This window comes from Podarcis raffonei, chromosome 10 (assembly GCF_027172205.1).
Source record: "Podarcis raffonei isolate rPodRaf1 chromosome 10, rPodRaf1.pri, whole genome shotgun sequence".
Lineage (NCBI taxonomy): Eukaryota > Metazoa > Chordata > Lepidosauria > Squamata > Lacertidae > Podarcis > Podarcis raffonei.
The window spans coordinates 37,180,093-37,206,526 of NC_070611.1; the positions used below are offsets into that span (position 1 = coordinate 37,180,093).

The window sequence follows — 26,434 nt, forward strand, 5'->3', positions numbered from 1 at the left end:
GTTGATTTGTGGAGGGGGAAAATCTGGTTTTCTTTTTAGCTGTGCAGAGCAGAGAGGAAAAGGCGTAAAACAGGAATGGCCCTCAGAAGTTTCTACCTGGCCCTCAGAACTCTTCCTAGCCCATCTCACTTCCCTGGCGATACCTTTCTCTAGACCACATTCCTCTCCAGCCCTGTTTTGTACCCTCTGAGTTTTTGCCTGGATAAAACATATCCTTGAACTCTGGTTATTATTCTTCCTTGTTTGGTTGGAGGACAGAGTGAGGTATGTACATTAACATAGGCTCATAGCCCTGATTACCATTGGCAGGTGGCCCCTGAGAGGTTGCCAAGAAGCAAATGTGGCCCTCAGGCTGAAAAAGTTTCCTTTAGCTTCAAACCTAAAGCTAGATGACGCCGACCTAAATTAATATCCTCCAAGTGGAAGGCTGTATAGATTCAGCACACAGTGGCTTCCTAGAAATCAGCACACTCCATTGAAGGTTGACTAAGGGCTCTCTCAGTGCTTTAATATTTCACACATAATGCATCATGCTCCCAGTTCCGAAATTACGAGGATTGGTGATGACACATTGAAGCCATTGGAACTAACTGAGATCAGCAGGGGGGGAAATGGTGGCATTCAAAGACAGGCTTCACAAGAGCACTTTAAGCGCTGCCAGGGAAAAGGCCCAAATGTGCTTAATGCCTGGCTTGTCTGGAGAGGATTGTGTTAAATAATAATGGGAGGAAGGTTTGATGGTTAAAAGGGTTTCTATCTTGCAGCTGGGCATGTAGTGCTCTTGCGAATTGCTGCACCGCTTGCTGTGCCACTTGAAGAAACACTTTCATTGCAGATGACTGGCATAAAACATGGAGAAAAGGTGGGGGCAGAAATTATTTTATTATTTTTATTTTTTATATTTGTATACCTGCCGGAAGGACACTTCCCACATTGTGGCTTCTTTGGGGGAGATCAAGCTCTTTAAAATATTAGCAGCACAATAACCTGACACTGGCTAAAGGACTAATACCGCATGCTGTTTTCACACCCTCTGGAAACCCCCAATCATGTATGCCAAATATGTAGTTTTCATTCTAGACACACAAAAACAGACTCGAGGGGCTAGTTAAGATGTTCCTGTTTGCCCAGGGGTGGCATTTGCATTTAGTCTTTTTTGTTTTACAGTGCTTTATTTTAAAAAAGTTTTTCTTGTTTTATGTCCCCTCCCCCAGCAATTGACAACACGTATTGCATTGGCGTCATAAATTATCCTATTGACATTACAGCATTATTGTCATGCAGCAATGAATGTGATTGTTTTATTGCTTGCTTTAATTACAGATGTTTATATTGTAATGCTTCTCTGACTGCTTTATATATCTGCAATCCACTTAGAATCCTATTTAGCACTAAGCAGCACATAAATTGATAAAGGGTAACGATGAGGGCGAGAACTACTGTAAAGGATTTCAGATGCCTTTCTCAGAAAGACCCAACGTGAAGAAATGGACGGTTTGCAAAGTTTAAAAGAAAGCAATAAAAACAATGCAGTTTAGAATCTTTTCAATAAACAATAATGGATCATTGTGGCTTTTTAAAAGAAAAACAAAACAAAAACCCACCATTATTGTTTGGGAGGTATTTCCCCCCTTCTGCATCCAAGCCCCCTCCCCCAACAAACCAGCTTGCACTTCAGGACACTTTTAAGAAACACAGCCCGGCCAGAGAGGTGCGACAAAGCAGCCAGTGCAGAACAATGCGATGCCCTGCCAGGTTGCCACCCCCACAGATGCCTCGGCAGCATCCTTCCTCGCTGTGGCGAGACGAGTTTCCACCTGGCTTGCTCCGGAACGGGCGGGGAGAGGAGGGGAGCCTGTGCCAGTCGCGGACGCAGCCAGCCAGCCTGCCTCGCCTCTCCTCTCCACCCTGGGCTCCCCTTTAGCAGCAACCTATTTTGCCTCCCCCCGCTTCCAGCGTGAAACTAAGGGGGGGGAAGGAGGTGGGGAGGGAGTGGGCGGGGCAGGAGCGACAGCCCCTCAGCTAACGGAGCGCGCGCCCCCGCCCGCGCGGGGAGGGAGGGAGGGGAAAAGGGAGGGAAGCGGTCCGGGGGAGGCCGAGGGGCGGGGGCGGGGGCGGTCCGAGCGCGAGGAGGGCGGGGCGGCACGCAAGCGCGATGGGAGCCTCGCCGAGCCCCACGCGGGCGCTCTCAGAGCCTCGGCAGCGGCGCTTCCAGTTGAGCCGCGAAGGGGCCTCAGGGCGGCGAGGCGCGCGGAGGAGCCGGCGAAGAAGAGCGGAGCCGGGCGGGCGGACAGCGCGCTTGCTCTCTCTTGTGCGCAGGGGCGGAGCGGCCAGCTTTGCTCTCCGGCGGTTGCCCAGCCCCGGCCAGTCATGGGGTAAAAAGGGGGAGCGAGCGAGCGAGCGAGCGGCGCGGAACAATAAAAGCGGCGAGGCGGCGGCGGCGCTGACTGACTGGGCGCGCGAGAGAAAGCGGGGGTGCCGGGGGCTCGCTGAGCGGACCGAGCGGCGCACTCGGCGGCGGCGGCGGCGAAAGTGGAGCGAGGCAGCGGAGCAGCGGGCGCCAGGGAAAGCGCGCGCGGCGGATGCTTTGCGCGGCCGGCGGGAGGCGGCGGCGGCGAAGGGGGAGAAGACGGAGGGCGGCGGCGGCGGCGGAGAGATGATCGCGGAGTTGGTGAGCAGCGCCCTGGGGCTCGCCCTCTATCTCAACACCCTCGGCGCGGATTTCTGCTACGATGACAGGTAGGTGGTGGCGGAGGAAGAAGAGGCGGACTCGGGGCTGCCTGCTCGTGGGGCGCGTCCGGCTCGGTTGCGCTCGCCGGCAGCTCCAAAGGGAGCGCGCTCTCTGCGCCGTGGGGTTTGGTGCGAGGCTGTGAAAACACAACTCACAACTTGGCGTCCTCACTTTCCTTGCCCGGACTGCCGCCTCCTCCTCTAATCCGCGCTCTCACCTGCGGAAGAAGGGTTAATCCGATTATCTCTCCCCGGCTTAACGCTTTACGGATTTCATCGCACCTTTTCTTCCTTTGCGCGCTCGCTCTCTTTCTCTCGCGCGCCTGCCTTTCCCTTGGGTACCGTAATTTCGGCTCAGGAGGGGTGGGAAGAGAGTTCAGGGTTTCCCTGATCGACTTCGCTTTGCGCTCGACTCTACCAATCAGAGGCAGGTGCAACAACAACAACAACAACAAAAGGCACACGCAGTTAGAATGGAGGCTCTTGGGTGCCTTTGAGGACATTCTCCGGATACGGATTTGTTCCCGGTACCTGAGCTGAACTTGCAATCCGTTCCACTCCTGGTTAGCAGCGATGTGCCGGTAGATCCCGATCTACCATCTGCCCACCCTAGTGGAGAGACGCAGTTTGCAGGGCTGGCTGTCAAGTTAGGTCGGGAAGGGGTCGGGAAACATAGGTCCCCTGGTACAGCTGAGCAGGCGAGGAGTGCAGGCAAACTCCTTCCATACTAAATCTCTTCATTCTTTCTCTCATTATGTATTTGCCAATATCACTCTTTCTGGTCACCTTTTGGAAGTTCGGGGGGAAGGGAAAGCTTTGTTCTTTGGGGAATAATTTCATACACACACGTGTGATTTTCTAAAAGGAAAACATTCTCCATCTATCCTTGCCCTGCCAACCAGTTTGATCATTAAATGGTGTTAAGTTTCGGTTAGAAACAAACCCTTTCCCCCTTTCATCCACAAAGTGATTGCTTTTTGAGGGGGGGGTGGATTCAACTTTTTTCTCTTGATGCTCTTGTTTCCGGAGCATTTGACACTTAAACTCCCTTGCGCTTGTAAGTGTATTAAAGGGACAGGGATGCTCTGAATTTTTAAAGAGAGAAGTGTCTAAGTTGCAGCCTGAATGGAAACTGGGATTTCTAACTAGGAACCCCTTCCCTTTAAAGCCCACAGATGTGCCCAAGTTTCTTTGTAGTTAATGAGTGGTGAAAGGGAAGGTACTCTGCACATGCTGTTGTTGCATAGAAGTTGCCCTGTCATTGAAAATGCTTGTTCTGGAGCTAAAGTGCATTGATCCCTGCCTGAAACTGAGCCTTGGAATAGGAACCTCTGCTTTAACTTTGCTCACAGGGGCAGTGCTTACTTGAAAATCATCAGTTTGGCTGTGTTTGCATGTTAGCTGTGTTTGCATGTTTGTGTTCGTGTGCGCATTTGCCCTCTGAAGATCTGCTGAGCAGCTTTTCTTCCTGAAAGCTCTTCTGTTCTGCTCCCCAGCCTGTATGTTCAACATGCCTTTATGCTAATTAGCAAAGATGAAGCCCCCCAGGACTTGAATTTGGCTCTTTTGAGTTTGGACAGCTAATGAGAAGTGAACCGTGTGGTTGAAAAAAACTACATCGAGTTCTAGAAAATGTCACAGTTGTTCTGGGTGCTTCTCCCTCCCCTTAAAATGGACAAGTGCTTAGGCACTGCTGAGAAGCTGTATTAGCAATTAGAGAAAATTCCAATTTGCGCCTTTTCCGGTGACTTACTCTGATTACAATTAAAACAGATGCATAATTAAAATATATTAGGGAGAGCAGCACGCCTGGCTGAATTTATGAGCCATCTTGGGGTGTTTGCATGCTCCATTGACGTTAAACCATCCAAAAAGTGAGCATAGATTTACTTTGACAGCTTTTCATCAGTCCATCTCTGTTTGGAAACTGAATAGATCCCCTGGGTTAGGGTGAACTGCCTTTCAGCAGAGTGCCTTTGTATTGAAGGGATGCCCCTTGAATTCTCATATATGGGAGTAATCAAGCACCACAGTGTCAGAAAAGTCCAAACTAAGTGGATCTTACAAATGGTACATTGACAGTTCTGACTTCATATATTCATTCAGTTACATTGTTGTTCTACTGTGGCTACAAAGAAATTATTCAGTCATGTGTTTGTGTTCAGAGATGATGCATAAACACAGACATAAGAGCTGGAGCAGCATAACTGTTGCCAGAAAACATGCCTCAAACTTTCAGGCAAATAGTAAGGGAAATGATCTATTCTAGCTTTGAAGGATCATTTGCATTGAGACATAAACTGGTTGTACTTAAGTCAATTAAGTTGCTTAATCCTGAATTTTGGTCTGCTTTGCAGGGCACTGCAGCACCTGTCACAGTTTGGGAGTTACTAGTAGGATAAAGACATGATTTGCTCTTTTTCCTTCTACAAAAATTGAATGCAACTTGTGTGTTTCCTTCTTAGCCATTGCAGATTAGCAGTTCAGCAATTTAACCCTAAAGGATTTCCCAGTTTTACAGATTGTGATCTTTTCTATTTCCAAGTTTTTAAGAAAACCATTAACTGTGTTCTAGTGTGTTAGTGGTCTTTTAATGGGTGCATAAAGTTTATGATTATACACTTCTTTGTGCAGTTTTATAGAAAAGCAGCATAAAAGCTTTTGAAATAAGACCTGATATAACTCTGCTAATGCTGGCAGATACTTACAGGTGTTAATATGCAGTATTACAGTAGTTGGAGGATATCAATATGGCCATAAGTAAGCATACGTCGTCGGAGTTGGAAAAATCTTGTGCACCTGGTTGTTGGCTTGCCTAAATATGTGATGATGGTACCTAAGAATGTGGATATTTTTTGCAGCCCTGCCTTCTGCATTATCTAGGGGCTGCATTATCAAGGTTGCTTGAGGACACTGATTGGGAATTTAGTGTTCTTTGCCAGTTTAATTCTCCTAAAATTGTATTGCAGTTGCTGAACATTATGGATGTAGAGGTCAAGCTCTTTGCTGATTTTGACATGATTGTTCTTACAGAATGTTAGTGGCAATTTAATTGCAGGCCATCTCTTTTTCTTTCTTTCTGTTAATCCCAACAGTACCGGTTTAGCATTAATCTTGCGTTGGATAAATGACATTTAAACTGCAGGTTTGTTTAATTTGTCTAAAAGCTAAAGACATAAACACCTCTTGGATTTAGAAATTCATTGGCATGTGTGAACTGAAATTATTGATTATGCTGTAGAGTGGGTCAGTTAATTACAGCATTTTCAATTACATTGGGAAGGAAGGAGAGTTGAAAACTGCAAACTAGCAAATGCTTTTCTAGTTCACCACTGCAAATCTTTTTTAAAAAGTGAAACTCCCAGACCTAAAATATTTTAACTACAATCACAGGGTTGTGTGGATGATCAGGAGCTTTCTTAGAATGTAACTCGATGAAATGTGAACTGAGTAGAAGCTGTGGGATACTGCCTTCCAGGTGGGATATGGATCATACGTCCAAGTTAAATTGAATCAAAATTGTGCATATAAACTTTGAAGCTGATGATCACTTATAAGAGCAGTGCCAAATCCTTCAGGTTTTCTGTTCTATCAGATGTGACATTGACTTAGACTGTTTTTCTTCTTGATACAGTGACCAAGATTGCTATATAAAAGGTGTTTGTAATTGCATTCTGTGTTTTAGTAGGTTGGCAAAGATTAAATGGTGTCATAAAACCTTCTTTACAGCAAGATCAATTTCTTAATGATAAAAAGTAATGGAAAACAATGTGCATTACTCGCCTGGAATGAAGTTACTTACCGTCTCAAAACAATCATTTATTCTGAGGCCAAATCTCATTTTAAGGAAAATGAAGTCAATTCATTATTGAGTTTAAAGAGGAGTTTGAAAAGATCTGACATACACAGTGTATGTGGGAAGAATGGATGAAGGCATGGCAAGAGGGGAAAATAAATACTTGCTTGTATCCATATGACTGGTCCAGTTGCTGAAACATGAAACTAAGGACTGCCAATTCAAAGATATGATACAGAGAAAAGCACCTCTCTGTTCCTGAGAAATGCATATGGGGTTTAGTAATCATTGTGTAGCAAGTGCCCCCCTCCCCATGCCGCCTTCTGTAGTTCTAAAATTCCACATATTCTGAGTCATCTGCAAAGATTAAAGGAGTGACCAAAGATAATGGGACATGTTAAATACAGAGGGGGGGGGGAATGTGGCAGTATTTTCAAAGGCTTGATATATGGGAGAAAGGGAAAGTGAGGTCTGGCAAGAGGTGAGTTTGTTCCCACTTGGAAGCAAAATGGCAAGGGAAAATTTAGTGTACATTCTCTTAGAATTGTGTGTTCATCATGGTTGTTAAAGATGCCTACTGCATCAGTTGAACTACCATACTTTGAAAACTTTTTAAAATTTGAAATAATTGGCAGGTCATTATTTAAGTTGAGATATATGGGTGATTTGTATAAAGAGGAAAAATGATTGTTGGTGTGTAAGATTTGGTGTCTTAGGATACTGGCAATCATAAATAATTGCAGCGATAATCTAAAAATACCCATGCAGATCCATTGAAGTACTGCATTCCAGTATACACTCAAATGCTCAACAAGCTGCACACTCCAAGGAAAGCATTATATTACCCTTTAACCTTGCATGATAAACTTTTCTTACAAAACTAATGTCTTTGAAACTTAGTTTCTGCAATCATGGGCATTGATTTTTCATTCTGCAACTTCACTTACAACATTTCTGAGTGCTTTCACAAGTTCTCAGAGATGGTGTGTCATTTTTTCACTACTTCTGTAATGTTTCAAAGGGATCTCATGCATGCACCTCACTTTTAAAGAAATGCTTGTGTTTTCCTTTTAACAAGTTAGGAAAAGAAAGAGAGAGAAAAGTATGAGGCATTGTTTTTCTATTTTGCTGCCTTTTGAAATGTGTGAAAGCACTTCACTGCAGGCAAATATGTATCAGATGCTATTCTTAAGTTGCTCAAGTGATTTATTGGCTTTATAAATTGGCCAGTTAAGTTAGTATTCAGTTGGGACCAAATTTTAATCTGTAGTGGAGTTTGAAGAAAGAAAAATATTTCTTTTAACAGTGTTTGTTTTACTAGGGTATAAATTATTTCATTTTATCCTGTTTCATCAGAAGACACACTGGGGTTTAGGTGAGATGTAGATACATTTACATTTAGTCAACTAATTCATCGGTTAGAAGAGACCAGTTAAACGTCATTTTTGTAGTGCTAATTAAAGCAACTTCAAGATGACTTGCATGAAAAGGTAAATATTGCTGTTTTCACAAAGTTTGGCTACATGCCACACCATAACTTTCTTAAAGGCTATCAAGTAATTATGAAGCACATTTTTATTAGATCAGTTTAATGATACAGTTTGCATAGAACCTCATAATTTTTAAAAAGTGTAAAGAAATGTTTTAATCTATCACCTGAGCTTGGTTCTAGAGATTTAAGAAACAATTCTTACTAAAATTTTAAAATGGTACATTATATGATGTGATTATCCTGATTAAAATGTTGTAAGCTTAGTACAAGCTTAGTAACAGGGGCGCGGGTGGCGCTGTGGTCTAAACCACTGAGCCTAGGGCTTGCCGATCGGAAGGTTGCCAGTTCAAATCCCCACAACAGGGTGAGCGCCCGTTGCTCGGTCCCAGCTCCTGCCAACCTAGCAGTTCAAAAGCATGTCAAAGTGCAAGTAGATAAATAGGTACCACTCCAGTTGGAAGGTAAATGGCATTTCCGTGTGCTGCTCTGGTTTCGCCAGAAGTGGCTTAGTCATGCTGGCTATATGACCCGTAAAAACTGTCTGCAGACAAACGTCGGCTCCCTTGGCCAGTAAAGCAAGATGAGCTCTGCAACCCCAGAGTTGTTCGCAACTGGATTTAACTGTCAGGGGTCCTTTACCTTTTTAAGCTTAGTATGCTATTGCTCAGTTCCTCTCTTTGTCGTGCCACAAAAGACATTACAGTGGTATCTTGGTAATTGAACGGCTTGGCTCCCGAACAAATTGGCTCCCCAAAGCTATAAACCCGGAAGTAAGTGTTCCGGTTTTCATATATTTCTCAGAAGCTGAATGTCTGGCGTGGCTTTCGCTTGAGTGCAGGAAGCTCCTGCAGCCAATTGGAAGCCGTGCCTTGGTTTTCGAATTGTTTCGGGAGTTGGACGGACTCCTGGAATGGATTAAGTTCGAGAACCAAGGTACCACTGTATCTGACAACTGATCCAATACATGCAATGGAAGAAAGAGTGTAAGAACCAGAGAACAATAGATAGCCATCTATCTCTTAATTCTTATGGTTTTTAAAAACTTAATGGGTGGCATTTACTTTTAGTCCTACCCTGAGTAGACGCATTGAAATTAATGGACAAATTAGAGTCATTAATTCCTGTGGGTCTACTCTGAGTAGAATTTGGTTTAATACAACTCACTGTATCATTTCCGTAGATGTATGTAATGGTATGGATACTGTGTCTTCATTACAGGATTTCCCTGGGTTGAATTAAATTTTGCGCTATCATGAACATTCCACGTGTGCAAGCATTGCGGCTGGACAGGAGGAATGAGTCCCCATCTCCGCCCCCCATGTGGTGTTCTGAAGGGGGGTGTCTTCTGACACACACCCCAAGCTAATTTCAAAGAGCATGAAGTGAGAGGAGGGGGTTAAAACCACATTGTGCAAGCAGAAGTTCATGTGCAGGCCTTCTCCTTTTGGGGCTTGCTGGTAAATCCTGCCCCATGTTATTACATTTGACAATTGTCCTTTCATCTTAAAGGACAATTGAGTGCTGGGTTCCTTCTAGGAAGTGTGGCACTTTTACCAGCAAGTAAGTAAAGGTAAAGGGACCCCTGACCATTAGGTCCAGTCGTGGCCGACTCTGGGGTTTCGGCACTGATCTACTGGCTGAGGGAGCCGGCGTACAGCTTCTGGGTCATGTGGCCAGTATGACTAAGCCGCTTCTGGCGAACTGGAAATGCTGTTTACCTTCCCGCTGGATCTGTACCTATTTATCTACTTGCACTTTGGGGTGTGCTTTCAAACTGCTAGGTTGGCAGGAGCAGGGACTGAGCAACGGGAGCTCACCCCGTCGTGGGGATTCGAACCACCGACCTTCTGATCGACAAGTCCTAGGCTCTGTGGTTTAATCCACAGCGCCACCCGCGTCCCTAGCAAGTAAGTATTCCTATGCAAAAACTGTTTTGTACTTTGTCTCTGATCAGAGCTCAGACATAACCAAATTTTTGAGCATGACCCCAATGGGATGCATGGAGGCATACATCCAATAAAATTAGAGATGAATTGACATTGGGAAGAAAAGTACAAGAAGTAGTGTAAGAGTTTGCCATGAAACGAAGTATTACAATAAGCTATAGAAACCAGGTGGGTATATAGAGTGGGACACCTGCCTTAGGCTATATTTGCAGAAGACCTTGTTAAAAGGGAGGTGCCAATTCTCTTGTTCCAATTTATGTATTGGAGGATGATAAAAGAACAAAAAAGCATAACGGTTCCACTCATACCCTACAGCTGTAATTGTTGAGTTTTAAGAGCTAATAATGTGAGGTTTGTGCTTGTCTACTTGTATAAACATGCTGGAAAATGCAGTGGTATGATTAAAATCCTATTTAATTCCAGTGGCTGACATGAAAACCGAGTGCTACCCAGGATTCAGTTTGTGCTTTGCTCAGATATCTGCTGATGAGTTGTATGTGAAATGCACATTCAAGTGAAGTTTGTCTTAAGTCAAACTGTAGTTCAGGTGAGCCTAGTGTGCTAGCTGCACCCTTCTCAAAGTGTGAGCTGCTATTGTACCCAGACCATGCTCAGCTGGTCATAATAAGCAATGCTGATTGCAGAGGTGGACAAATATGTGCAGCTGGCTTTGCTAACAATATTGTCACGGTAAGCCCCCAAACAGCTCTTTAAGCTCTTCACAGTTTAAAAAGCAAAGTGTTGCCCAGCAAGGAGGAGAGGGCTCTGAACTGCGGCAATTGTATTCAGTATTGAGGTGCACATGTGCTACAGCTCTATCTTTACCACATACCAGCATGTATTTTAAACAGCTGTGATGTGAGGATGAAACGGTTAAATCTGCTATGATTAAATGGGCACAAGATGTTGGACATAACATTATGTTTGCTGACTGGGAACAGTTGTGGACCACAGGTATGAAATTTACGGCATGTAATGCCTTAAGAGAGAATATTATGAAAATGATATACAGGTGGTACATGACACCAGTCAAGCTTGCAAAAATCTATCATTTGCCCAATAATAAATGTTGGAAATGCAAAGAAAATGAAGGTACATTCTTTCACCTTTGGTGGACGTGCCCAAGGATAAAGGCTTTCTGGGAGATGATATATAACGAAATGAAAAAGGTATTTAAATATACCTTCTTGAAGAAACCAGAGGCCTTTCTCCTGGGCATGATCGGTAAATTGGTGTCAAAGAAGGATAGAACTTTCTTTATGTACGCTACAACAGCAGCAAGAATACTCATCGCAAGGTATTGGAAGACACAAGATTTACCCACTCTGGAAGAATGGCAGATGAAAGTGATGGACTTTATGGAACTGGCGGAAATGACTGGCAGAATCCGAGACCAGGGAGAAGAGTCGGTGGAAGAAGATTGGAAGAAATTTAAAGACTATTTGCAGAAACATTGTAAAATTAATGAATGTTAAAATGATGCTGGATTGAAATCAAGTGGCCTTAGCAACAAGGTTAATAAGAATATGTAAAAATGGATTGATAATGGATGAAAATATAAAGTTATAATATGTTGAGATATAGAGTTAAGATAAAAGAAAGAGGGCAAGGATTTGCTGAATTAACCATGTGAACGGGAATACAAAAAAGGGAGGTGTGAGGAGGTCAGGGAAATAAGCAAATGAAATTTAAGATATGAAAAAATTGATTTGCTTTTTTTGTTTTTTCTAATTATTTTTTATCTACTTTTTCTGTATTTTTTATCTTTTTTCTATGTATTTTTGTATTTTTTGTATTTTTTCTTTTTTCTGCTTTCTTCTTATTTTGTAATTTTCTTCTTTTTGTAAAATTTCAATAAATATCTTTTTTAAAAAAATAAATAGCTGTGATGTGAGGCATTATTAGAGACCTGTCTCCAGTGGGGCTTAGGTCTTAGTAAATGCGTTAGAATTGCAGACTTGAATATCTTGTAGACTTTATCGCTTGATAAGCTGGTTGAAGCAATACACCAAAGGATTTGTATTTATACGATTTATGCTCTCGTATTGATAGAGTTGCTAGTGTATTAACCTTTATTTGAGTGCATGAATTTTCCAAGAAGAATGGTTGCTGGAAATAGCCTCTCCACATAGGGATTGGAGTTGTGTGCTTCATTACTTCTTCATTTCCTTGTTACCTAGCTTTTCTTCTTCTTTTAAATGTTCCAATGTGCTGTCTAAGAGTTACTGGTGGCTGAAGTAGCAGGTCTCTCTGAGCAAGGGTTTGTAACTGAAACAAGTGGCTTTGTTATGGTTAGTCACAAACTTCTGTATTTTTAACTATAAAAATACTGTTTACTTGAAAAACCATGAAATACACAACTTTGAATTTAAATTTTAACTGGATGTGCATAATTCTTAGTCACTAACCTTCTGGATCCACAAGCTAGTTTGCAACACTCCTTGACTGCTTATGGTGGTCTTGTTGACCATTAAGGTTTAGCAACCTTTGAACTCTTTGTGTTTCCTCTTTCGCATGACTGACCATGTGGATTCTTCGTATCTCTTTTCAAAAGGGCTGAACAGATTGTGTAGGCAGGTTGTCATGTTGACAGAAAGCCATGCAAGGCTCTTGCCTTTCAGCACATTGCTCAAAGTTTGGTTCAACATGGTAACTTTTGTACCCAAGTGATATTTTACAGATAACGTTGCTTTGATGGTGGTCTAAAGAGTGGAAGGGGAATTTAAATAGAATTGTTATTTTATATACTTTGCTAGATATTGTGCTCACATAGTTTTTAATGTATTCTTCCTTGGAAAATGGTACTTGTAGTGCTTTTTTTGTTGCTGAGGAACTCTGAAAAAAATAGAGAAAATGGATTTTGAAGATGGGATTCCGAGTTAATGCAGTATAACGTTTCTGATTCCCTTTTCAAGACAAGCAGTCTTTTCTTACCATAAATGTGTTACTTTACATCAGGTAAGCTATTCATTTTGGCAGAGTGCCATATGACAATATTTTTTGTCTTGTCAAATGTTCATCATAATAATGACATGTTTTCATGCAGCAGGATGCCTTGCAAATCAGCATTATGACTTAGAATGTTTGTTTAAGTACCAGCCATAATGTTAATGAATCACAGGACACACTACTTACCGTAAACTCTGAAGGTCAATATTTTTGCCTTTCCTTCTGTCAGACAAGAGTGCATCAGATGTTGAATTCTCTTGGTAGAACTCCCCTAAGACTTTTGTAAAGTAATTGCTGAATTACTTGTAACCCTCCTCCTTCCCAAGAGCCACGAAGGCTGCATCAGAAAGTCTCCCAAACCAGCTGGTCCTTGAAGCAAGGACTGACAGGTAATTGAACCAGGATTTTCCACATGGGAGTACAAAACGTTTCTAACAGACAACTGGGCTGGCCTGAAAGATTCCTTCTCTATTCATGGAGCTGTTGTTAGACAAAGGAGATGTTGAACTTTGACTCTGGTTAGCTAGAATGTATTTCAGGCTTATGAGTGGCCAGTGATGCTTAAAACCTAGCATAGATCTTTGTGGTTGTGGTTAGGACGACCTATGCTTATGACTTCTGTTCTAGTTTAAGTATCTAGATAATACTGAATTATCTCTGCCTGGACCATCTTTTTCAATTTGAGTGGAGATAATTACATGCTTATAGAAGCATATGTAAATTGCCATTGCAAAAATTAACATGGTTGCTTTATTAAAGTATCTGGCGCACTTGATGCTAGCATTTTAGAAATGGATTGCCAATTTTAAATAACAGTTAGTCCCTTGGAGATTAGCACCTCCTGTCATCTTCTTTTTAAAAAATTTTATATATTGAAATTGGTTTAGCTGATCAAGGCCTGTTTTCTTCTATTCAGGGCTGAATTTTCAAAGCAAGGACTTGAATGGTACTTTTGAGCAGCACATCACTTGCCTTTGTTTTACCAATGACCTTGATTTCCATATTTGCTGCCTGCTAGAGATGTACTTATATATTAAGTATTTTATATTTAATGGTTTACAGTGAATGTGGACATCACTCACGTTTTGCTCCTTTCCTACAGTGATAAGGAGCAACAAACCATGATCCTTGGCAGCATTACATTTGACTTGGGAATCATGATTTGCTTCTATCCCCCGAACATACCACAGTTTCTGGTTCAGAAAGAATGCTGAATAATGGATCAAGGTTTGTTGCTTGTGCTAGGGTTGGAGCAAAGTAAGAGGCTGCTCTTTCACAGCAAATAATTACCTATGGTGTATGATGTGTGAACACTACCTGAATGTTAATATCTTCTGTAACTAAGGAGGCTAATGTTATATTAACTATGACAGTTTATGTCTCTAGTAACAGGAGATCCTATATACTAGGAGTGGGGAACTTGTGGTTCTCTAGATGTTGTTGGACTTCAGCTTCTACCAGCTGAAATCCTGCATGGCCAGTGGCCACAAATGTTGGGAGCTAGCCAATGGTGAGGAATACCTGGATGGCTATAGTTTCTCCATCCTTATACATGTACCCCCCCTTTTTTCAAGGAGAAAATTGAGCTGGTTCTTCTGACAGCTTGTTGGTCAGTGGGTAAATATATTAGCAGGTAGTGATGTTTTTCTCTCTATTTGGTCTCCTCCTGATTTCTGTACATCAAGCTCTTGGTGTTCTTAAGGCATGCATGAGAGAGGAGGTTTGTGTACCTCTTTGCCACTTAAGGGTCCCTCACCCTTTAAAGGACACCAGACATCTTGGGGGGGGATTCAGTTTTGTAGCAGCTTCCTGGGATACTAACTATTTCAGTTCAGGGCATGTGAGCACTGGCTCTCAGTCCACTAACAACCACTGAAATATGATGGCTGACCTCTGAGGAGATTTCCAACCTTTCCAAACATTGCCTGGATCAGGGGTAGCAAACCTTTTTTTCTTGTGAAAGGCTATTCACCTATGGGGAAAATCAGTTGGAGGCCACATGTGACAGGGAGTGGAGCCACTCTGCAGTTTTAATCTGAAATCTTAGGCGCAGTACTGCTCCCAGAGCTCAGAAACTGCTCGTGCTAATGAAATTCCCCATTGCAAAATGTACCTAGAACAGTGGGAGTTTCAAACACTGCCCACCGTGTAAGGGAGTTAATCTAGTGAAGCTGAGTTGGCTTGTGATAGGACTAGTGAATTAAATTCCAGAGGGGTATCCTTATAGCTAAACCCAAATATTTATTTATATAAAAATGTTAAGACATCAAGCAGCTGCAAGACTCATTTTTGTTCTTGATTTCCATGGAAGTTGCGTTCAGAGGGGTGAAGTCAGTGGGATGTGATAACTGTCTGGAACACCAGTAGTTTGGAGACAATGGAAATGGGAGAAGCTTGAAACTATGGCAAAAAGTTAAAACTGCTCTTGCTGGGTAGACATGATTGGGGGAGCATGAATAAACATGTAACCACTGTAACAGCTGGTATGTTAAGTAAATGAATAAAAAAAATGTGAATGTTGGGTGCTCTGGGCTCTTGCCTGAACCGTGAGGTTGGTAAGACACCATTCTTGATCAAGAATAAAGGCTACCTGCCTTGCTGCTGCTGTTTGGCGTATTGACCCACAACTAGGCAACAAACATTTGGGACAGTCATCCCTTGACAGTAGTGAAGAGGAGTGGAGAAAGGAGTTTGTGGAATTTTGGTTCTCTGAAGAAGATTTTAGCACAAAGTTCAGGAACTTGTTTTGTAACCTTGCACTTCCCTTTCTCTTCCTGTGGAAGAGAATTTCACTATCCAGTGTAATTATGGCATTGGTCAGTTGTTTAGGATTTGTAACTTTGGAATGCTTGACTGTGACATTATTACTGATGCTTTTTGCTTTTTATGGAAAGAAATGCATTAGGAAAAAAAGGACACAGAAGTTATTTTGTTCAAAGTGAAAGTGCACTTGCCTTTCAGTAGATTCACACTAGGCTTTCATGGCCTTTCCCACCATATAATTGCAATTCTCTTACTATCTGCTTTGCCTGAAATGCTTGCCTCATTTTGCATTCTTATCCAAGCTCCTTTGACGTTAACGGGTTTCAGTGGTTTTAAAGATTTCTGAAGATCTGAATGTGGGATTGGGGGGTGGGACATTGTTCTGTTGTGTTCTTTTTAACAGTGGAAACTTTAGGTTTAAGAAAAATGAGATTGGGTTTTTAAAAAAGTCTGCTAATAAAGCTAGTTGTGTGTTAAATCAACTGACAGGACACACATTTTCCCCCTTCCTGTGTGGATGGATATAATTATTTATACTGTTTTGCATTTTAAAAAGTTAAATCCAGTGGTCCAGCATGTAGATGAGGACTAAAGTTTTAAATGTTGCTGTCCAAGATTTTCCTGTCTCTGCAATGTTTACTTGAAGCAGGTGTTTACTTTTCCAACTAATCTGATACTCCTTCATTGAAGTTCGGCATGGTTACATTATGTATGTATACACCCCCCTATTCTTGTAGTGGTATTTAAGGGCCCTAGACAGGAGCGTAATTCACAGGCTCTTCTTCAAACCTCTCCTGGAGGACTCCTGTGATTTGAGGACCAGTCTCCCAGCATTGAGGGTGGAGTTTTGCTTTATGTAATATAATGTTCCTATGTTATTTCATTGTATTCAGAATTGTCACTGTGGCAAGGGCTGAACTGCTTTTCTCGCCTGGTTAACTCTGTGCATCGAATTACATACTGCAATCTGTGTTCTTTTTGTTTATTTTCCTATTATCCTGTCCTTCAACCCTATTTCTTTTCAACCAGCTGATTAATGTTCTATGGATTTTTAAATATGTTGTGGGGGGTCATTGGTTTGTATTCTCCTTTTATTTTTATTTTTTTTTTAACTGCCCTGGGATCTTCAGATTAAGGGCAATACACAAATTTATAATAATCGATAATTGGTAGAATTGTAGAGTTGGAAGGGACCCTGAGGGTCATCTAGTCCAAGACCCTTCAGTGCTCCTGCGTTGTATCTCAACATACAATTTGAAACTGGATAAGACCCTGCTTAGCTTTGCATATGTGTTAACGGTTTTATTACTGCACCACTAGGACTTCAGTTGCTTTTTAAAATAGCTTTGTAACTTGAAGTTATGTAGTATTGTCATGCCAACTACAGTTGATGGACATATTGTACTTCTTATTCTGAAACTCCCCTCCCCACCAAATGTGGAAAGCTTGATATAGGCACTGCCCAAAACCCAGCCAATAAGTATGGCAGTTTTTTCATTCTTCTTCTTGACTATGATATCTGTAATTAAAAATAATAATTCTTAGGGCTTTTCTAGTGCGGCCGATTCCTGCTTTCATCTTCCTTTGCAGCCCAGATTGAGTTCAAGTGCAGCTGAAAAGGAAGAAATGAAAATAATGCAAGTGCACTCCCCAATCTTTACTTTGAAGTTGGGTTACCTGACCTCTTAGTGGCATCAGGTGATTGACAGTTGAATCACCATACTAACCTGTCAGAATGGCCTGGGGTGAGTGGTGCAGGTCAGGATTCAGCCCACTGGATTAAACCTGTTCCCAACTCCTGATAAAGACCTTACTTTGACAATGACTCTCAATGTAGGTATGCTCATAATTTTGTATCGCGACATCAGTTGTGGCTTCTAAATGATATTTTGAGGCAAAAAAAAGTGCGAAGAAGTAAGGCTTTTAATGAGATTAAGTACATAGAAATGTCGTGTGCCTTTGCAGGGTACTTCCTTAGTAGTGGTTTTGTCAAAGGCTTACCCTGTGGTGGAGAGATGTGAGATAATTGAGTTTCTTTTCAACCCCACAGTGAGCTATATAGCCTGATAAATACTAGGATTAGCTCATTGGAAAATATGTTTTGTTAAAGGGAGAGAAAGCATTTGTAGCCATTACTATTATTGTATTACAATTTCAAACCTAGTCTAGCAGTAGCAGAATAGATGTTGCACGTAATATTTAGGTAACGTTCTTCCTTGCTCAGGGAGCAGTTAGAAGCTAAGAAAAGGCAGAACTGAAGTTAAAGATGTTGTGTGTGTCAGAGTGAAAGTGAATCAGAGATAAAGACAGAGAAATGCAGCTTGGGCCATGTAGAAAATATTTGCTGAAGGAGATCTGAGGAGGTTATTTTGAGGAGTGGAAAAGATCTCTGCTGCTTCAGTAGCATTGCACAGGTACACTCATCTTTTCTAAAATTGTACATGCCATTTGCATTCACTTTCACATGTTGATGGTGCAGGTTTGCGGACCTTTTGAAGACATTTATTGGCAGGCACCACTTCGAAATGATTGAACTGATAGCTGCTTGGTGAGAATGTCTGCTTTATACACAGCATTGACTGAAACATACTTGTGTAATAGCAAAAGGGACTTGTAGGAGAAATATTTTAATTCCAAAAATTATCCTTTAACGATAAAATGACTTTCCTCCCTGCTCTCAAGACAAAATCTATACAGAACCAAGTGCATGCAAGTCTTGTGCAATATTCTGCCCATCTCCACTGATTCGCTAAGTCCTCTCCCCCCCCCCCGCCACTTTGAAAGTATGAAATAGGTTTTGATCTTAAATGGGGTTAAATTAATCTTGTTGAGTGATTTTAAATTTTGCTTATTTCAAAGGTAACTTTGTGAGTGTCTCTTACAAATTTATCTTTTAATCATCTCTATGAAGAGGTGCAGCATAAGAACCTTTGTTCACTAAGAAGTATGCTATGTGTGTATAATTGTGTCTGCTGCAGTACAGTGGTACCTTGGGTTACATATTCTTCAGGTTACATACGCTTCAGGTTACAGACTCCGCTAACCCAGAAATAGTACCTCGGGTTAAGAACTTTGCTTCAGGTTGAGAACAGAAATTGCGCGGCGGCGGCAGGCCCCCATTAGCTAAAGTGGTACCTCAGGTTTAGAACAGTTTCAGGTTAAGAACAGACCTCCAGAATGAATTAAGTACTTAAACCCCCCCCCCCGAGGTACCACTGTATATGGTTTTGGACATGGAAAAATCAGTACCTGTACAGCTATAAGAACTGGAAATAATGGCTTCTTCAAGGCCTTATAAATTCTGGCTCCATTGAACTTGCAGTGATATTACTTTGGGGTTTGAGTACTTTATTAGTTCAGGCTTAATTTCTGTCTTTGAAGGGTCTTCTTAAGGTTATACGGGGTGAGGTGATAAATTTTGACCTAAGACATAATCTATTTAAGGAATCTTCAAGATAAAATGCTGAAGAGTTTGAATATTTAGGAGCAACGCGGAGCATGAAACCTAATGTTTCATCATGTCCATTTGTTGCTGTTGCTCTTCCTACCTGTCTGAGGGACATCAAACCATGGGCGTAGCTGGGGGCAGGGGGCATCTGTCCCGCCCCCACAATCAAGTAAATCAATAAAAATAACTAAGGTTCTTCCACCCCCAACATAAATCCTGGTTACACCCATGTGAGCATTGTGTCATTAAAATGTCCCTGTAATACAAGGGACCTCCAAATGTTGTTCTAATACAACTCCCATAATCCCCAACCATTGGCCATGCTGGCTGGGACTGATGGGAGTTGGAGTCCTACATTATGGAGGGTACCTGTGCTGTAATAGCTGCATAACGTTATGACTTTATGATGAAATTCTTTTAAGATCTTTCTGACTTCCAGAAGTCTTCACACGTAACCTTGAATCTGTGCCAGTGTAGTAGCATCACCTCACTGCTGGCATAACATGTTTCTGTTGATAAGGACTTCTTGGGCAACATGTTTATATACTCAGGCACATATACCTGACTCAGATTGTGATTTAAGGCACAGTCATACATTATTCATCTCTTTTAAAGTTCACAGAATCATTGAGGATGAAGCGGCTGACTTCAGTCTGTAGAAAAAAAGGGAATATCTCTAGTTTGCTTTCTTGGAACATGGTGTGAACGATGTATGTAGAATATTTTTGTTTGTTTATATGCAGTCCTGTTGTCAAAATTGCTTGGCATGTGCATTGGTAGAAAAAGTTTGAATTCAGGATGTATGTTTAGCAAAAGTGACTGGAATAGCTATTTTTGGGGGGTGGTGTAAACTTCATCCTGTTTGTTTCACAGGGGAGAAAATCCTACAGATAGAATGCTAGTATGTCAGGTAACAGGCCAGGCTGAACTCTTTTCATGCTTGTTTTTCTAATGTTTGCATTAGTTTGCTGCTTTGGTTTGCCAGTCCTTTGGTTGGAAGGGCTGAAATCTAGTTAAGTAAAAAACAATAGCATTTCCTCATAGATATATTGTTGCCAGGACCAGTGTATTTCTGCCACCAAATGCAGATGCATCTCAAATGGGAAAGCATTCCATAAATGGGGAGCCACTACTGAGAAGGTCCTGCTATGGGTAATTGCCAGCCAGACTGCACCAACACCATTCACAATGTTTGAATAGTTATAATAGCTACAGAAGTTGGTTTTTTAATTTTAAAAGTTAGTGTTTGAGTTTAAAGAATTTAAGACACTTCAGCAAAAACGAAAAGGTAAACCTTAATAGGAAACTGCTTTAGGAAGTGTAACAGACCTAGCATTCCTTGCTTTGTTGCCATAAAAGGGGATTGCTTCAGCAGAAAAATTTGTGTCATTGAGGCCATTTTCTTTTTTGCTGGTATCAAATGTGTATATACTGGGGGCTGTATGCTCACTGATTGTTACATGTAAATAACTGTATGAGTGTACAGCTCAAATACTTGGTTACCTAGGTACGCAGATTGTACACTTGTTGAATAATAATGTGTGAACACTTCTCATACCATTATGTTTCACAAATGAAGAGTTGAGCTGCGTACATATAGACATAGGCACAGACATTGGGTCACAAAAACACACTAAATGACCACTGAAGTCTGAATGTATGCTTTGTCTTTATATTGATTCTTGGTTTTTATACACTAGCTCGGAGCTTTCCAGACTTTTCATGTTGGTGACACACTTTTTAGACATGCATCATTTTGTCAACACAGTAATTCAGTTTTACTAGCAAAAGGGGAGTTAAACTAACCTCTTTCCAGCCCCTGGAGGAGCATGGGGAGCGCTCGTGCGACACACCTACACTTCATTCGACACACTCAGTTTGGAAAGCTCTGCACTAGCTTGTATAGTTTAGTTCCCCATCAGATAAAGTGAAATCCTAGCCACATTTTCTTACACCCATTTAAATCTGTCCACCCCCCCCCCCCCGTAAAGAGATCATTGTCGCACATAGCATTTCCCAGTCTCCTTCACACTGTGCATGCATTTTTTTAAAAGCATATAAAGTGTCTGAAAGTCATCTTATGGTTTCATATATCTTGGCTAGAAAGAACAGTGTAAATTAAAGCTTGCTTAATCCCACGAGATTTAGATAAGCAGGGCTTTCAGTATTTGAAAGGCTATGTGAAATGTAAATTAACATTGCATTTGTAGTGGTTAGCAACCAGCCCTGCTGCAGTTTGACAATATTTGTGTGACAATGCAAATCGTTACATGCAAATAATGGCTTAGAAAAAAAAATAAATGCTTAAAATGCTACAGTTGCAGTTTCTTGTAAATTACGCTTTCTTTAACGCTTGCCCTCCTCCTTACTGATTCCTAAAATGCTAGTTGCTAGGGTTTCTTTTAAAAGGCTGAAAGCTAGTATCCAGCAGCGTCTAAAGGAAAAGTGTTACAAAGGCTCTGATGCAAACAAGTCCCTTCATTTGCAAACTGTAACAATTTAGACGGCAGCCTATGGTTAGGCATGCTTTGTCCTAGTCTAATTTCTTGACAGTGCATAATAAGTGCTGAGTAATTTATAAGTCTTCTTGATGCCAGCACAGGAAGCCCTTAAGCCCGTACAAGAAGACCTCCCTACGTTAATACTGCAGATATCCTGGGATTGCTGCCAGTATTAACACAGACATCAGTAAAGATCCCTAGATATCCTGCTCTTGTGCCAGGCAGGCCTCTAGGGTGTGTGTGATTCTAATATCACACATTTTCTACTTTCATAAATGGCAGTATTATCCCAGGCAGCTACCACAGGACATTTTTTGCCCCCAGAGTTTCTGCTGCTCTTTAACCAGGGCTCCTTATCTGACCAGGAAGCTTGTGGCCTAAATTTCCCACTCTAGCCTTTTTTAATCAGAAGCCTTTTTTAATCACCAGGGACAGGTCTTGACAGCATAGAGGAAAAATATCACCACCTGCTAATAATATTTGCTCACACAAATAGAAGGAACAGCTAAATGGCTGGCTGAAAAGTTGGTATCTCCAACTGGCACTCCATATAGATCCAGGTTTTTTTAATTGCATCTTTATTTTTTAATGAGGAAAGGCATTAAAAATGGTATGCCTTGGCCTCCACTTGGACTCTGAGGTGTTAAGAGGATGAGCTGCTCATTCCGACTTCCTTCTGCTGCATAGACCCAGTAAGAGTCACAAAAGCCTTCTAACTAATTGGGCTGAGCCCTACTGAACTCAACAAGACTTGCTTCTGATTAGGCAGCAACAGCATTGACAACATTGCACTATAACAATTTTCAAGTGATGGAACCACACTTTTGTGGGCTGAAGATTCTATGAATATCAGCGAGAGATTAGCAACACCTGTGGAATTAATAGGTGACAATAGGTGTATTTCTCATTTGGGCTACCTAGGAAGCCCAGAGTTTTTGTTGCATTGGTTCTTGAATATCAAATAACTTTTGTGTGGCTCTTAGAATCATAGAGGTATGAATTATAGAGGTAGTGCAACAAGTTATACACTTTGGGGTGTGTGAGTGTTAGGTATTGGGTCCACACCAGCATTTTGGCAGCAGTTGCTGTTAGTAGCCCCAGTTACTGTGATGACTCATAAAGCTGTTGCTGACCTTCAGGTAGAGATAAAGCCTAGGCTTGTTTGGGTCATAGTGAAAACTGCATTAGCTGAACCTGTGGTGTGAGATGGGGACAAAAGGCAGCAGCAACCTGGGGCGTAGAACGGAATTTACTGTGCTGCACTTGAATAGAGGGAGCTAACCCTTGGCCAGTTTTATTTAAGCAGTTTCATTCTGCGGAAGAACAACAAAGTCTGTCTGTATTTAGGAAATCTCTTGTGGGGTATACTGCAGGCCACAGCCAGGGCTCGTGACAAAGCAAGCCCAGCAAAATCTGGCTTTGGGATCTCATTGCCATTGTCAGTTATAGTAAAGTAAGGCTGCAAATTGTTGCAACCGTATTTAACAAATATAATCAAGTGGATAAGAGTGAGTTGGCCTGGTACATTTGATATCTTCAAAAATAATTTGTATAAATAAACATAATGACATAATACATTCATGGGAAGCTTTAGGGAAGTATAAGTTTCTCTATTTCAAGCGTGTTTATTTGCAAAAATTTGAAGCGAAGGGTAGTTTACACTATAGCACTTGAGGGCCTTTTAAAATGTTTCTAACCAGGAACTCCGTATCTGTGTTGGCATTCACTTTGGGAGAGGGGAGGCTGGCCATAAGTTTTATATAGTGTTTGACACATTTCTAAGCAGAGCTGGAAATAAAACAAAGTGAAGCTTTTGCCACGGCATCTCAAGGACATTAGCAAAGTTGTATACAAGTCATATTTCAATCACCACTGCAGCCTGCTTCTAAGAGCATTTTATATTGCTCCCATTGGGTGGTATAGGTGGCATGCTGTTTCTCCAGGCATAGAGGATTGTTGGATAACTGTATTAGGCCTTAGGGGAAGCCTGGAAGTCGCCTTTAAAAGCTATGGATAATAATTATATTAAATGTGCTCTGTAATCCTGAGGATAGTAGCCCTATAAGGAAAGCTGAAATATATAAAGTAGTTTTAAGAAGTTGTTAAAGTTCTAGGGTTGCTTGTACACTCTTACCTCGGAGTTAAGATCCATTTGAGCTCAACAGGACTTACGTCTAAGCAGACATGTACTGTATAGGATCACACTGTAATTTAACTGTCATTCTTGTGCTTCCTAAGCAGTGGATAGCAAACTAGGACATTTGATCCTTTAGAAGTCTGTGAAAAGAGATGATGCTTTTCCACTTGACTGTAAAGCCATGGGATGCCTTGCATTTGTGAAATATGGAAAGTCACAGGGAGAGCTTTTGTACCCTTTGCACCACTTCTTCTCCCGATGCTTTACATTTTTAAAAAATAAAACAATAAAACATGGTCCTACCTGTTTTACTTCCTTTGAAGCACTCCTCAAAACTCACCTTTTCTATGAAGGTGGCAACACCTCCAACTCTTTGACCTACTGTTACCAAATCTATGTGATGCAACTGAAATAAATGTATATTTTGTCTGTTTCACCTCTTTTCCTTCCTCTGCTGTTTGACTGTGTAAAATTTTAGATTGCGATCCTGCCAGAGTATGAATCTGTCGTCTTGTACTTCTCAAACATCGCCAGTGTTAATGGCACTATAATAGGAAGTGTGATGCATCCCTCTGACATTGCAGAACACAGGTCAGATATATGGAAGTCTAAATGTTTCCTAATGTAAAAATGCTGCCAAGAGGGAACCTATCATGTCAGTAAGAGAGTTACTTTCTGTGATGAAACAAGCTGTGTAACATACGATTAAGTGCAATATTTAAGAACAATGTTATATATGCACACATCAACTGTTTGAAGATGTCCCGTGTTGTTAAATCGCTGAACTTCACTAGATCTGTGCCAGTCATTGGAGACCCTTTGGGAATCCTATGATGTTTCTTACAGAAAGTACACTTAAAGAAATATGCTTAATTGCAACCCCCAAATTCCTCCACAGTTGAAGGTTTAATTGAGGCTTTTTTGTTCTTGTTTTATGACAGCATCCATCATATCTCCCCTCCAGATGATTTGGAGAACTACGTCCACCAGCCTCAGTCAACACAGCACCAGGCTGGCAAAGGCTGTGCAGTATTAATGAATAGCAAACTTGCTTCTCTGAGTGTTACTCCTTATGTAGACAAAATGGTACCACAAATGAACAAGATGGGGCAGCACCAGCATTCTTGGTGTGGTGGTGGTGTGAGTTACACAAGTACAAACATTTTAAGGTAGAAGCACTTAAGCAGAAATTCCCCTCTCCCCAATGACCCATTGAGGACTGAGCATGCTCTGGGTGTGTGTGTGGGTGTTTGTGTGTGTGTGTGTGGGTGGGTGTGTGTGTGTGTGTGTGAGAGAGAGAGAGAGAGAGAGAGAGAGAGAGAGAGAGAGAGAGAAATGCAGTATCCTGTAATTACGATTGACTGGAAGACTGAACAGGAGTATTCCACACTGCAACATTTTGTTGTAGCTCACCCTTGTGAGATTTGATAATTCACAATAAGCACTGTCAGTCTTGTTCCTGTTTAGGCAGTTCTGTAAATACTGGAAAGGATCCATATAGGGTTGGTTATAGAGCTCTTGCTCCTTCCCTCCTATCACCTTTTAATGCCCAACCATTATATTTAATGGGAGAAATATTTGGGTCTCACTAGAATAGGGTATGAAGTGGTCCTGCTCCCCTCTAGGTCCGTAGTATGCACCTTCCATGCATTCTTTGTGAGAGTAGCCTGTGGGACATCATAAATCTTTATGTGAAGCTTATAAGAACCTCCTATTCTGAGTACTGCTTAGGCACTGGGTGACTAGCTGAGAGCTTGGTGGGAAGGAACTTTAGACACCCAGTGTGGGTTCATTTGGCTTATGAAGCTCTGTGAATTGCCCATTCACACCAGGGTGCACTGTAAATTTGGTTAATAATAAGCTGTTTGTGGTTGATAGTGACAACTTCCATGAGTTACCTGACACACTGAGAGGAGTGAAGATGGTTTCTCACTTTGTGCTAGGTTTTGGACTGGGCAGATGCATTGAGAGAGACATACTTTGCTGTTCTTTTTATTTCTTTTCTTAAAAACAACATTTTATTGATTTTTCAAAATAACATGAAATAGCAACCCCCCCTGCCAACCAGCACTACCATCTTGCCACCCCTTTTCGAAGTACAAGTTCTAGCCTGGCCAGGGAAGTTGGAGAGAAGCAGGGTTGTTCTCACATGCCCAGCACAGAGAAACTCTGTGTTACCAGCACTGAATGGAGAACTTGGAGGAAAGGACCTTTGTACCAGGAAGGAGTGGTCCCCATCACAGGCAGATTTCTGTCCCACCACAGTTGCACCCAAGAAATTTGCATGTGAATAGTTTTCATGAAACAAAGCTGTTGGTGGCCTACTAGATGAGAATATTGTAAAAGTGGAACATTTGCCAAATAATATTTTCCATGGGTTTTTCCTAGCTATACCTTCAAAATACGGTTTGCATACATTGCATACTTTGTAAATCTTTGTCGGCAAGGCAGCTGATAATTTGCTTGACCTACTTTGATTTGTTTGCTCCAGTGCTCCAGTGTATCTGATTATTCTATCAAACTAGATTAGCTCTAGGATTCCATGCAACTTGGGAAACGTGAGGGGAGGGGGAAGGGAGGACTAGCATGAACCTCATCTGAAATTTTAATCCATTTTTGCACAATAAAGTCAGTAGCTTGCAACTTGTCCATATTTCCCATGTTAAAATTAA

At 41.6% G+C, this 26,434-nt stretch overlaps 1 protein-coding gene across 1 annotated transcript in view; it reads left to right on the plus strand.

Annotated features, from left to right (window-relative positions):
• The first annotated feature begins 2,154 nt into the window (after positions 1-2,154).
• The window catches only part of TMTC2 (transmembrane O-mannosyltransferase targeting cadherins 2), a 182,277-nt gene continuing 157,997 nt past the window's right edge, over positions 2,155-26,434 (plus strand). Inside the window, exon 1 of the mRNA XM_053407294.1 lies at positions 2,155-2,739. Within this exon, the coding sequence (XP_053263269.1) occupies positions 2,156-2,739 (584 nt within the window). The 5' untranslated portion in view covers position 2,155. The remainder of the gene's footprint in view (positions 2,740-26,434) is intronic.